This window comes from Alosa pseudoharengus, unplaced genomic scaffold, assembly GCF_046254945.1.
Source record: "Alosa pseudoharengus isolate Yale_2024_CS ecotype anadromous, Long Island Sound unplaced genomic scaffold, YU_APseudo_1.1 YU_APseudo_1.1_scf_17, whole genome shotgun sequence".
Lineage (NCBI taxonomy): Eukaryota > Metazoa > Chordata > Actinopteri > Clupeiformes > Clupeidae > Alosa > Alosa pseudoharengus.
The window spans coordinates 6,625,848-6,640,153 of record NW_027468640.1 but is presented as its reverse complement, the minus strand read 5'-3'; the positions used below and the strand labels follow the sequence as shown (position 1 = coordinate 6,640,153).

The following is a 14,306-nucleotide window of genomic DNA, read 5'->3' as shown; positions in this document are numbered from 1 at the left end:
ACAAAACACACCATAGCTCACCCTGCTCCTTCAGTGATCCCTTTTGTCCAAAGCAACTTACTTGCGCCATGGCCCCTAAGCTCTGGAATTCCCTCCCTCAATTCCTCCGTGACATTCCTGATGGAAAGGAGGGACAGACTTTCACACTGGTGAGAGTCATTAAAAAATCCTGATGGGAGCAAGTGCGGACATTCCACCCTTTTTTCCTATTGATAGTCTAGCACTTTTTGTCCAGCACCTGCCTTGGATGTGCGCACCACCAAACTACTTTTCAGCTTGACAATTGGCAAAATAAGTGAAAGATGAACAACTTGAAATAAAGTCCCAGTAAATTTCACTCAAAAGTTCACTCAGATGACTAGGCCTAATCATTGATGAAGCTTTGAAACAAACAGAACGCTGATGACTCACCTTTCTATTAAAAGTTTTCAACTTGATTACAAAACATCCCCATCGCTTTCTTCGAGTGATCGGCGTCTGCTGTTCATTTTCACTTTCCCCTTGGCTGGCTCATTTCTATTCCCCTCCCACACACCAGATAACATCTCAGAACCTGTTCTCAGGCCACGTGCTGTAGAGCTGTCGAATGTTGTCACAGACTTCCCCAACCTTTTGTCCAACGCAACTTACTTAGTGTTTATTTTTCACTAAACACTAAACAAAACACACCGTAGCTCACCCTGCTCCTTCACCCTGCTCCTTAAGCAAGGCACCTTACCCCTCACTGCTCCCCGAGCACCGCTGTTGTTGCAGGCAGCTCACTGTGCCGGGATTAGTGTGTGCTTCACCTCACTGTGCGCTGAGTGTGTTTCACTAATACACGGATTGGGATGCAGAGAGCAAATTTCCCTCACGGGATCAAAAGAGTGTATATACTTTTTTTTGACTGTCTGTTTGATTTTGTGTTGTCTTGCTCTGTTTGTGTTGACTTTGTAAACAAATACAGCGTATTATTATCATTTTTATTATTATTTACTGTATATTTTTCACTAAACACTAAACAAAACCCACCATAGCTCATCCCACACACCTTCAGTGATCCCTGAGTGACTCCACACAGTGTTTTATTATTGTTTTGTGGACAGGCTGTTTATTTCCAGTTTAGGGAACTTTTTTTCCAGTGTACTCACTGAATGGCCAACTAGCGAATCATGAGTAGATATCATTTGCAGTCGCTTGCAGCCTCTTTAATGCACATTAGAGGCTTTTTATCGAGTGGTTTCAGACTTACATCATAATCATCACCTGGTATCTCAATGCATTTGGGTTACATACAACATTCAGTTCAATTCAGCTTTATTTATACAGGATAGCGCCACAATGTAAGATGGGCTGGCAGGGCCGTGTAGAGGCCGGCGAGCAGAAACACACACACTCTTATCTGACCAGCCGTCACCCACACACACTCTTATCTGACCAGCCGTCACCCACACACACTCTTATCTGACCAGCTGTCACCCACACACACTCTTATCTGACCAGCCGTCACCACACTCCCAGAGGAGCAGAAACACACACACTCTTATCTGACCAGCCGTCACCACACTCCCAGAGGAGCAGAAACACACACACACTCTTATCTGACCAGCCGTCACCACACTCCCAGAGGAGCAGAAACACACACACTCTTATCTGACCAGCCGTCACCACACTCCCAGAGGTGCAGAAACACACACACTCTTATCTGACCAGCCGTCACCACACTCCCAGAGGTGTCCGTGTCATTGTGAAGCTGATCCATCTCGAACAGAAGACACATGATGGTGATAATGGTAGCCACACTGACCTGCCAGAGAGCAGAGCACCAGAAGCTCTCACCTGTTGATGTGAATGTGTGAATGAGAGCAGAAGGCTATTATATATATTATATGGAGAAGGTAAGGACTAGGGCACCAGAAGCTCTCACCTGTTTATGTGAATGTGTGAATGAGAGCAGAAGGCTATTATATATATTATATATATATATATATATATATATATATATATATATATATATATTATATGGAGAAGGTGAGGACTAGTGCACCAGACCAGACACCAAGACACTGTAAAAGGGAAAACACTACATTTGGATGTAAGACTAAATACGTCCCATCTACAGGCTGATGAAGGGAATTACAATCAGTGCCACATGCACACATGCACATACACACACACACACACACACACACACACACACACACACACACACACACACACACACACACACACACACACACACACACTCCGCACTGACACACACACACACACACAGCAACCAAGAGTAAGACGTAAGACATTACGTAGACACAGCAGAGAGATCATTTGGTTGCTGTAGAAGTCAAGTATCAACATCTTTCACCAGAATTGCAGATTACAGCAGCACCCCCTTCTGGCAGGCTTACATAACTGCAACACAAAAAGGGTAAAGAAGAGCAAAACATTACACGTGTTTGCTGAGTGTGACATTTGGTTGTCTGTATTCTCTTACATGCTTTGTTTATAGTCAGTTATACACCATTTGAGAATCAGGCGGGCGGACTGGCAATCTGGCATACCGGGCATTTTCCCGGTGGGCCGACGCACCTTTTGGGCCGATAGAACAGGCTACAGTATATATATAATTTAATCATTTTGGCCAACGATCGGCCCAAAGGAAGGACAATCAGCGGCCCATTGGTTACATTTCTATATTGACACTCGACTGATCCAATAACAGCTCACGTCAGGCCCCACCCCTCCCATTTTGGCTCAGAGCCTACACGAAATTGCGGCGGGTGCCGGTAGTGACAATTATGCAAAAGTAACACCAATGTAGAAGCTTCAAAAATACAATATTGCAAGTAGGCTAGCATATGTCAGCAACATGTTGAAGTTTGTTGAGTTTGAACGAGGATGTAAGCTAGCATACAGAGCAGAGGGACAGTGAGCAGGCGGTGGAGAGTGTAGAGCCTAGTTGATCATGGTAAAGATGGGCTAAAAGACTGTAGACTGACGGAAATGTAGGCTACAAAACGTCAAGTCATATTCATGTACAAGCCGCTATATATAAACTATACGATAGGCTACTGGAAAACATTAAAGATAATTAGTTCATGTAGCTATACTGTTCCAAAATGTACCAGCAATGTAGGTAGGTAGTAGGCTATAGCCCACATGAATAAAATATTTCCAGCAACAGTCCTGTTTATTTCGTGTTGTTTCAGTTGTCCACAGTGATAACTGGTATAAATTGCATTAATGTATACGGCAATCTAGGTAATTATCTATTTACACATAGGCTTCAGTAATTGTTTGGTGCTGCTGTCAATTGAACATTGTATAGTTTAAATGTAGCCTATTGAATCATTTGAAATGATACTTTGAATTCAAGCAAAAACTCTTCTTTAATAATTGCTTGTATAGCCTACTTGAATATGGAGATCATGTGCTCTATGGCTATCTCTCATCGGTCAGAGTGAATGAGGCCTACATCACTTTCAGTGCTCCACGACAGTTGAAAATATATGCGTATTTAAGGGAAATGCAAGGATTTTGTATTTAATTAGGTGTGCCCGACCAATTTGAGGGCCGCTTGGGCCAAATATGCCAGGGCCGATTTTTGGTCCCAGTCCGCCCCTGGTTAAGTGACAGGCACAGTTGAGATGAAGGGATACAGTTGAACTAAATGAAGACAACGTGAACAATGTGAACACAGTTGAACTAAATGAAGACAATGTGAACAATGTGAACACAGTTGAACTAAATGAAGACAATGTGAACACAGTTTAACTAAATGAAGACAGGTGAACAACACAGTTGAACTAAATGGAGACAGGTGAACCATGTGAACACAGTTGAACTAAATGAAGACAATGTGAACACAGTTGAACTAAATGAAGACAATGTGAACACAGTTGAAGGAAATGAAGACAATGTGAACACAGTTGAACTAAATGAAGACAATGTGAACACAGTTGAACTAAATGAAGACAATGTGAACACAGTTGAACTAAATGAAGACAATGTGAACACAGTTGAAGGAAATGAACACATGAGAAGCATGAAAAGAAAATGATTGAGGTGAAGGTGAAGGTGAAGCACCTGTGGGGTATACTACGAAGCACGTTAGACATATCTAGGCTATGTAGACATATCAAGGCTTGACAAAGCCTTGACTCAAGGGTATACGTTAAGTGATACTACGATTGCAGTTATGTGATATATTTGTCAAACTAGGCTTTCAGCTCAGATCTGTGCACGTTCTCGGTGTTGGGATGACTTTGGCCAATCGTGTAACGTGGAGACGCACAAGACCGCCTCTATTTAAAAACAATTACTTCCGCATTCATGAGCGATAGCTTAATCTACACTGCGGTCATTTTTTGTGTCTAACCTATAACATCAAATAAATCAATTGTCACCAGTTGTTGTATGGTATGCACGTCCATAGTGGGATATTTGCACGCACAGCACTATTAAAGCGCATTCAAGATCCAAAATGTTAGTAGAGGCGGAGCTCCACCTGTAAGATATATGACAGAATCCTACACGTGAGATAACTTCGTTTTTAAGACAATTGATTCGTCAGTGTGCGGTAGATTACACGATTTGAGCTATAACTTAGCACATAACCTCCTCCCGACCAGGTTTGGTTGACAGCATAAGATACCATGGTGATATAGCGACACTAAAACAGATCCACTTTCGTGTCACAGCATAGCCTGGCTTTGAGCGCAACATACCTCGCTAACCCACTAATCGAGATTCGTAGTACACCCCACTGGGAGTATGTGATTGTGTATGTGGGGGTGTATGTGTGTATGCGTGAGTGTAAGGGCACGTGTGTGAGTGTATGTATGTACATTTGTGAGTGTGAGGGCATATATATGTGTGTGTGCTTACGAGAGTGTGAGGGCACGTGTCTGTGTGTGTGTGTAAATTCGGGAGAGAGAGGGCATATTTATGTGTATGTTGGTGTGTGTGTTGGTGCATGTGATGTGTTTAGGCATTTTATGCTTCTTCTGTGAACAGAGCCTCTGCTGTGGACACTTGCTTGTGTTGCAGGTCAAGTCACGTCTCTATGCAAATACTGCATAAGAGTGAGAACATAACACTAATTCCATATGATCTTATGAATAATCATTTATTAAAGTTAATGTTCCGTACTGGAAACAGATTAGCAACTTTATCTTGTACATACATACAGGATCACTTCAGTCTTCTCCCATTCTAAATGTCTGTGGAAAGTGGAGAAAATTCTGCTCTGGGTAAACAACTGTCTGTGACTGAGAGCACTGTCTGTTAGAACTGACTGGGGCAGTTTGGGTGAAACTCCGGGAAAAGAGCGGGGCATTATCAGAAAAGGGGAGGGGGGGTGTCACAGGGCAGAATACAGTAGAGACCGGCACAAGGCAACTTCACAAAAGTAGGTCATGCTACGGAGATGCGCATGGACCCTTTAGAGACAACAGTCGTTTATTAAGTAGGTTGTACTTTACCCAAATACAACCTGAACTGCCTTCCCAATCATGTCTATGTGGTCACTGGAGTGGTTCCCAGCACCACCCCTCCGGTGTTTATAAACGGCATGGTGAACGTGCCCAGTCACTTCTGGAGCGCTTTAGTATAAGTATAAGTATATATACTCTTTTGATCCCGTGAGGGAAATTTGGTCTCTGCATTTATCCCAACCGTGAATTACACACTAACCCGGAGCAGTGAGCTGCCTGCTACAGCAGCGCTCGGGGAGCAGTGAGGGGTTAGGTGCCTTGCTCAAGGGCAAAAAGAGGTTATGACTTGGGAAGGCAGAGCACCTCATTTGGGCTGAACTAGGACAGACTAACAGACAGACCAACAGACAGACAGACAGACCAACAGACAGACCAACAGACAGGTTACAACTCCTCACCTTCCTCCAGGTACTGAGCGCTGGGCTCATAAGGTGGGGTATATTTTATTTCATATCACACATCGTTGTCTTTACATGATGGGTCAAGTATCGTATGTAATGATTCTGGTCTGGTTCAGAGGTATTTAGCTTGCACAGCTAGTTGTGGTTGTGTCTGTAAGTATCTGCACGCAGCTGTGAGTGTTTGTGTGTGTGTGTGTGTGTGTGTGTGTGTGTGTGTGTCTGTCTGTGTGTGTGTGTGTGTGTGTGTGTGTGTATGTGTGTGTGTGTGTGTGTGTGTGTGTGTGTGTGTGTGTGTCCGTGTGTGTGTCCATTTCTAAGTGATGTCCTCTCTTCAGGTCCTCAGCCATGAACCTGCCTCTCATTACCATACTGCTGGTCTCAGGTCAGTCTACATGAGTGGATAAGTGTGTGTGTGTGTGTGTGTGTGTGTGTGTGTGTGTGTGTGTGTGTGTTTGCATACTGTTTGTTTGTATACACACCTAATGTGCCTGTGTATGTTTATTTGTGCTGATCAACCAACCCAGCTGTCTGTGAGTGTGTGTATGTGTGTGTGTGTGTGGACTTTACGTGTATAGTCATGTCTCTCTCTCTGTCTGTGTGTGTGTTTGTGTCTGTATGTCTCTCTCTCTGTGTGTGTGTGTGTGTGTGTGTGTGTGTGTGAACTCCTCTCTCCTCTCAGGTGTGTGCAGTCTCTTCTCTGCCACGTCAGTTCCATGTTGTGAAGGAACAGAAGACCTGGACAGAAGCTCAGCAGTACTGCAGAGAGGAGTTCACTGACCTCGCCACCATAGACGACATGACAGAGATGGAGAAGGTGAAGAGCATGATCCATGAAGCAGGTGCTGGAGATGCTTGGATTGGGCTGATGCATGTAAGCAGTCCTAAGTGGCAGTGGTCTCTGGCTGACAGGGATTTCTACAGAGAGAATGAAGCAGAGTTCAGGAGCTGTGCTCAAGGCCAACCAAATCAAATTGATGAAGAGTATGTGGTTATGAAAGAACATGGAAAATGGCATGATTTCATGTGTAGCCACAGCTTTCCCTTCATCTGCTATGATGGTGAGAAGCAACCAAGTTATTCATTCTGAGCAACACATGCATCCACACTGTGCAGATCTACAAATCAGTGTGTAATGACCTCATGTACCCAGACTCACTCATGAATACAGGCAGCCACACTGTGCAGCTCAACAGTTCGTCTCACTTAATCTAGTTCAGACTATAAAGTTGTGTTGATTCCCAGTTAACCATGACCCCATGCATTACCACAGGGGGAAACTCCACACAGCCCTATGTGCTGGTTACTGAGATGAAGAACTGGGCAGACCTGGGCAGAAAACACAGACCTGGCCAGTGTGAGGAATCAGAAAGAGAATGACCAGATAGAGGACGTTAGAGGAAGTAGAGGTGCCTGGATCGGCCTGTTCAGAGATGCCTGGGAGTGGTCAGATGGAAGCAGCTCCTCATTCCGCCACTGGAACACTGAAGAACCCAATTATGTTGATGTGAAGGAGTTCTGTGCTGAAATCCAGAATGCTTCCGGTGCTCGGTGGAACAATAGAGGGAATGGGAATTGGGAATTCAGTCTCCAACAAAGTGGGTCCAGCGCTGGGTGAGGGAGCGGGCTAAAGGAGCCTCCACTGCTCATGTGTGGCTGGGCCTGCGTCATGCCTGTGGCCTGGGCTGGTTCTGGGTCTGTGGAGAGACCGTCTGCTACAACCACTGGGCCCCAGGACAAGAGCAAGTGGAGTCCTGCAAACACAGAGTGGGGGCAGTGGAGTCTGGAGGGGGGCAGTGGGCCAGCAACCTGACTGAGACCGACAAACTCAACTTCATCTGCACCACTGAGGGTGAGTGTATCTCTGCTCAATATGGACATGAGTGTGTGTCTGTGTGTGTGTGTGTGTGTGTGTGTGTGTGGCTGTGTGTTGGAGTTGTGTTATACAAATTAATGTAAACTGGCTTCTTCAGAGGTGTGTGTGTGTGTGTGTGTTTATCCTCTTACAGAGCAGTAGGACTGGATCCTCCCCAGTCCAGAGCAGCGTTGGAGAAACTCCTCAGGGTCCTAAAGCTCCTATTGATGCTCACCACTCATTTAAGCATAAGAAACTAACACTAATAAGAAACGATATACTACCATCACATACATTACTATGAGTATTACTAACTAACTACTATCACATACACTATTATGAGTACTACTAACTAACTATTAACTACTATCACATACACTACTATGAGTACTACTAACTAACTATTACAAGTACTAACTAACTATTAACTACTTTCACATACGCTACATATATTTTTCAAAAGAGTGTCATTCTCTTCTTCTTAAAAAGTGTAGAAAGTCAAAATAAAGTTTAATTCTGTAATGTTTTGTGTGGTGTTTTTTTAGCCATGTCATATTTTGACAGCACCAAACTACAGTTTGTCTACTTGTCAAGATGTATAATTCTGTGATGAATGTTTGCAGTGTCCTGACATTGCTATTTCTGATTATCTGATGTGATTAACATTTCTTATTTGATATGTAAAGTACAAATGGGCTTCTAACTCTTAATAAAAATGACTTTGATCAGTATGGTGGTTGTCTGAACTTCTACATGCTTTGTTTATAGTGAGAGCCATCAATTTGAGAAACAGGGACGCAGTTAAACTAGATTATCAGAATTCAGTGACTGGGACACAGTTGAGTTGAATGAATACAGTTGAACTAAATGAAGACAGGTGAACAATGTGAACACAGGTGAACTAAATGAAGACAGGTGAACACAGTTGAACTAAATGAAGAGAGGTGAACAATGTGAACACAGTTGAACTAAATGAAGACAGGTGAATGTGATCACAGTTGAACTAAATGAAGACAGGTGAATGTGAACACAGTTGAACTAAATGAAGACAGGTGATCAATGTGAACACAGTTGAACTAAATGAAGACAGGTGAACAATGTGAACACAGGTGAACTAAATGAAGACAGGTGAATGTGAACACAGTTGAACTAAATGAAGACAGGTGAATGTGAACACAGTTGAACTAAATGAAGACAGGTGAACAATGTGAACACAGTTGAACTAAATGAAGACAGGTGAATGTGAACACAGTTGAACTAAATGAAGACAGGTGATCAATGTGAACACAGTTGAACTAAATGAAGACAGGTGATCAATGTGAACACAGTTGAACTAAATGAAGACAGGTGAACAATGTGAACACAGGTGAACTAAATGAAGACAGGTGAACAACACAGTTGAACTAAATGAAGACAGGTGAACAATGTGAACACAGGTGAACTAAATGAAGACAGGTGAACACAGTTGAACTAAATGAAGAGAGGATGATCAATGTGAACACAGTTGAACTAAATGAAGACAGGTGAACAATGTGAACACAGGTGAACTAAATGAAGACAGGTGAATGTGAACACAGTTGAACTAAATGAAGACAGGTGAATGTGAACACAGTTGAACTAAATGAAGACAGGTGAACAATGTGAACACAGTTGAACTAAATGAAGACAGGTGAATGTGAACACAGTTGAACTAAATGAAGACAGGTGATCAATGTGAACACAGTTGAACTAAATGAAGACAGGTGATCAATGTGAACACAGTTGAACTAAATGAAGACAGGTGAACAATGTGAACACAGGTGAACTAAATGAAGACAGGTGAACACAGTTGAACTAAATGAAGACAGGTGAACAATGTGAACACAGTTGAACTAAATGAAGACAGGTGAATGTGAACACAGTTGAACTAAATGAAGACAGGTGAACAATGTGAACACAGGTGAACTAAATGAAGACAGGTGAACACAGTTGAACTAAATGAAGACAGGTAAACAATGTGAACACAGTTGAACTAAATGAAGACAGGTGATCAATGTGAACACAGTTGAACTAAATGAAGACAGGTGAACAATGTGAACACAGGTGAACTAAATGAAGACAGGTGAATGTGAACACAGTTGAACTAAATGAAGACAGGTGAACAATGTGAACACAGGTGAACTAAATGAAGACAGGTGAACACAGTTGAACTAAATGAAGACAGGTGAACAATGTGAACACAGTTGAACTAAATGAAGACAGGTGATCAACACAGGTGAACTAAATGAAGACAGGTGAACAACACAGGTGAACTAAATGAAGACAGGTGAACACAGGTGAACTAAATGAAGACAGGTGAACACAGGTGAACTAATTGAAGACAGGTGAACACAGGTGAACTAAATGAAGACAGGTGAACACAGGTGAACTAATTGAAGACAGGTGAACACAGGTGAACTAATTGAAGACAGGTGATCAACACAGGTGAACTAAATGAAGACAGGTGAACAACACAGGTGAACTAAATGAAGACAGGTGAACACAGGTGAACTAAATGAAGACAGGTGAACACAGGTAAACTAATTGAAGACAGGTGAACACAGGTGAACTAATTGAAGACAGGTGAACAACACAGTTTAAGGAAATGAACACATGAGAAACATGAAGAAAACGGTAAAGGTGTCGGTGAAGCAGCCAAGAGTGTGTGTGTGTGTTTGGGGGGTGTGTATCTGTACATTTGTAAGTGTGAGGACACGTGTGTGTGTGTGTGTTTGGGGGTGTGTATGTGTACATTTGTAAGTGTGAGGACACGTGTGTGTGTGTGTGTTTGGGGGTGTGTATGTGTACATTTGTAAGTGTGAGGGCACGTGTGTGTGTCTGTGTTTGGGGGTGTGTATGTGTACATTTGTAGTTTGAGCAGTTCCATACAAAAATATAATTTATTTAGTCCATTAACAAGCAGGCAGATCCAGGAAGCACAATTAAAGAGTCCAAACATGAAATCCGGGGATCTTCAGTAGACAAACAAACATGTACAGTACCGTGCCATTAAACTAGGCACCAGGAACCTAACCTTTCTAGGCTCCCTGTCCAAGCAAGGGCGACCTTGCAACTTTGGACCTACTCTCCCATTGCCTCACAACAAGCAAGGGTTAACTTTACATGAAAACAAACAAACATTTAACTTCCCTGGCCCTGGATCTCTGGCACTCCCCTGTGTCCTCCTGTTTCTCCTGCGTCTCCAGTCTATTGTGTGTCTCCCGTGTGAAATAAGCCTGCCATTAAAGGATGACCTGTTCCGGTGAAAATGGTGACTTTCCCTGCTGCGCCTAGCGTCCCCAGGCGGAAAACCAACCTTGCAACATTGAGACTACCGTCCCAGAAAGAGAAGTGAGAAACAAGAAACTCGTTTTAAATCGTGTTTCTTACCTTGTAACATCCACATAGTTCTGCCAAACTTATGCTAACCGTTCGCTAGCTTGTAAACAAATCCATGTGCTTTATCGTAGGGAAGGGTTGCTCGACACACAGTCCCGACACACGTCTAAAGCTTGCAAAACACTAGTGCTTCGAAACACCGCTTCGGAGCCTATCTTGAAATGAGGTTGTCACGTGACCTATTGAAACGAAGCTTCGTTACCTCACTGACACGTCATGCAGGTCTCAAAACACAGCACAGACTCACCCAAATAGGTAAACTGTTAATGCATTATAGAATTATATACATAATGTCTAACATAAGTCTGTGTATCCCCCATCTTCATGCTCTGGCCAGTATATGTCAGGCTCTTACGGGCACATCTGTTTCACATGAATGTAACTTTAGCCAGTATGCTAGGCTATATGTAGGCTAGCCTACATTAGTAGCCTAAACAGCGTCAAGAATAGTGCCTATGAAGGAGCTTTTAGCTCGGTTGACTGCACGCTCGACTCCCGATCCGGGATAGTGGCCTAATGTTTGCGGGTTCAAGTCCGACGGGTGCAGGCAGATACTAAAGTTCATATTTTTAAACATACATTTTCCAAAGCTGGTGATGTCTTCAGTAAAAAGAGCCGATTAAGCGCCAGCACGGCAGAATAAATCATATTCTGAAATAAAAACATTTGTATTTGAGTATTCGTGCATTTCTGCAAATTCATGCATGTCTTTAATGTTGGTGTAGGGATTTTTATTGACCACCAGATGGCGTTGTGGAGTAGTGTGTCAAAAGCTTCGAAGCATCAAACCAGTTTGGCTGTAGAAGCGCCACTGTTTCAAAAGCCTCGCTCGGCACATCCCTACTTTATCGTTACCTTTTCCCACATTTTGAAATAGCATAATGCACAATTTCTCCAGCAGAGGGGGAAATCCTGCCAAGTTTCCCTTTAAATAGGCTAGCCAATTACCCAATTAGGTCTGGGCTAAACCATTATAGGGAATGCGGGGGTGGTGGTGGTCTGTACCATTAACCCAATCACAGTTAAAATCTCCCAGTATAAAGACACATACACCTACATACACAAGACATAAACAGCAATAAAACAAACTGAGTGCAGGTGAGTGTGTTTGGCTGCAGTCCATGCAGGTGTGGCACAAGGCAGTTTTTCAAATGTTTGTCGTAGGGGAAAAGGAGAGGACTCCTTTTTCACAAATGTGCTCTTGTATTCCTGGTACAACCTCAAACTATTTCCCTGTAGAGGTAGAGATTCAAGCCTGGGAAGCAATAACACACACCAACACTCAGTTGTATGTTCTAAAAAGCTTCAAAGTTTATTACAAGAATCACCCAGTAAATGCAGCACATCAGAATGATTGGCCTATGCATGTATCAAGATCACAATACTTGACATTTAAGAGCATCAAAATGGAGAACATCTGATGAAGAGAACAGTCATGTATTGAACATTCAGGGATCACACATGAAGCAAAGCAATACATTTGTAAAGGCATCTTTCATAGCTAAAGAGTTCCCTTCAGCACTTGCATGCGTGTGCCAATGTGTGTGTGTGTCTAGGGAAAGACTGTAGGTGTAGGAAAAGTAACCCAAAGGCAATTCACATGAGCATACAGAGTGATGCACTCAGATACACAATACAACCTTCAGAGTGAACATTTTCAACTTCATATAGTCAACGTGACACTTATCATTAAATAATATTTAATGTGGATTACAACAGGATGGATTCATTTAGGGTCCATGTACTTTTAAAAGTTTACAGTTTGGATCTTTCTGAAGTTCAGAGAGCAGCTGCTGTGCTGAGGGTCCAGGCTGATTCCCCTCCAGATTGAGCTCTCTGAGGGATGAAGGGTTTGATCTCAGTGCTGATGCTAAAGCTCTGAAACCTTCAGCTGTTATACTGCAGCGCTGCAGGCTGTAGGAGAAAGAGGGAAACACTTCATCAGATCAGCTGAAGGACACGTAGAGACCAAAGAGGGAAGCCGTTGTTATGGACATGTAAAGGTGTATGAGTGTGACATGTGTGAGTCTGAGATTTAGCAGGAGAAAATGTGTGTATGAGTGTGACATGTGTGAGTCTGAGATTTAGCAGGAGAAAATGTGTGTATGAGTGTGACATGTGTGAGTCTGAGATTTAGCAGGAGAAAATGTGTGTATGAGTGTGACATGTGTGAGTCTGAGATTTAGCAGGAGAAAATGTGTGTATGAGTGTGACATGTGTGACTGAGGGCCAGATGTACTTTTGACGCTTCTGCGCCCACTTCAGGCGCATTTGTTTCGCAACGTGCGTGTAAAATCATTGCGAGGTATGTACAAACAGGCTGCAAAGATGTTAAAGCTGCCTGTCGCTGGAGCTGAAAATGGCTAATTGCGACCAAATCTGTGGTGGGGACCCCCAAACAGAATGCTGTTCCCCCCCCGAAAAGAGAAGGGGGGAGAAGAAGCAACTTCACTGGTCCATCCCTGGACCCGTGACTCCATTTGTGTTCAAAATGTATACTTTAAAAGAAATGACAAACTAGAGTATCTTTTGATAACCTCTACATTACACAAATGTTCTTTGACTTATTACTTACACCTGAAGATTTTTTAAAACTAAGGCTTAGACTCATAGGTTTGGAGCCTAATAAGATTTTGTATTTTAATTTAGATTTTACTATGCTGGCGGCTAATCACACAATTTTAACGTAGCTTGAAAGGGACAGGATTCAGGAAAAGGCTACCGAGACAGGCCCCTCTTCTGTCTGACTCACCTCATGTTACCCCTGTATGCATTATTGGCTTCTGACAGAAATGACGTTTTGTGCCAACATGTAGAAACACTAGGCCTACTACAGCCTTTAATTGGTGAATGGAGGTGCAAATTCCTTTCTTTGGTTATTGTCCGCGATTCACATTAACTGCTATCACGTATTGTAAACGTCGCCACATTTGATCACGTTTTGCCTGCATGGATGCGCGATTGAGTGCGCATCTAAATATAATATGCAAGATGCAACAATCATTTCTAAGAGGCCTATACACGGTAATTTCTGGCATTACTACTAGCATATGAATGCATTATTTATGTTGAAAGACATGAAAGAAATGACACAGGCTTGCACAAATTCATCATTTAAAATAAAACGTTTCACTTTCGCTATCATTGCGAGAATAGGCTACAATA

At 42.8% G+C, this 14,306-nt stretch overlaps 3 protein-coding genes across 15 annotated transcripts in view; 1 reads left to right on the top strand and 2 right to left on the bottom strand.

Annotated features, from left to right (window-relative positions):
• LOC143127181 (NLR family CARD domain-containing protein 3-like) overlaps nt 1-483 on the bottom strand; it is a 237,603-nt gene extending 237,120 nt beyond the window's left edge. For 9 of the 10 annotated variants that reach the window (XM_076288498.1, XM_076288503.1, XM_076288500.1 and 6 more), the window contains exon 1: nt 412-483. The gene's annotated coding sequence lies outside the window, so the exon portion shown is untranslated. The remainder of the gene's footprint in view (nt 1-411) is intronic. The other variant, XM_076288514.1, reaches the window with a different exon arrangement.
• A 1,286-nt stretch (nt 484-1,769) lies between these two features.
• Nucleotides 1,770-10,971, top strand: LOC143127854 (macrophage mannose receptor 1-like). The gene is made up of 5 exons (XM_076289570.1): nt 1,770-1,832; nt 6,552-6,930; nt 7,207-7,376; nt 7,433-7,721; nt 10,949-10,971. Exons 1-5 carry the CDS (start codon nt 1,770-1,772, stop codon nt 10,969-10,971), a joined length of 924 nt encoding a protein of 307 aa, XP_076145685.1.
• A 1,459-nt stretch (nt 10,972-12,430) lies between these two features.
• LOC143127184 (NLR family CARD domain-containing protein 3-like) overlaps nt 12,431-14,306 on the bottom strand; it is a 110,011-nt gene continuing 108,135 nt past the window's right edge. For all 4 annotated transcript variants that reach the window (XM_076288519.1, XM_076288515.1, XM_076288516.1 and 1 more), the window contains one exon: nt 12,431-13,055. In XM_076288519.1, coding sequence (XP_076144634.1) covers nt 12,872-13,055 — 184 coding nt within the window. In that variant the 3' untranslated portion in view covers nt 12,431-12,871. The remainder of the gene's footprint in view (nt 13,056-14,306) is intronic.

Bases quoted from the DNA above. Each gene is read 5' to 3' on its own strand.
- LOC143127854 (XM_076289570.1), top strand. From the start codon at position 1,770: ATGGTAGCCACACTGACCTGCCAGAGAGCAGAGCACCAGAAGCTCTCA. The intron at 1,833-6,551 runs GTGTGAATGAGA...CTCTCCTCTCAG, and splicing joins TCTCACCTGTTGATGTGAAT to GTGTGTGCAGTCTCTTCTCT. The intron at 7,722-10,948 runs GTGAGTGTATCT...CTGCGTCTCCAG, and splicing joins CTTCATCTGCACCACTGAGG to TCTATTGTGTGTCTCCCGTG.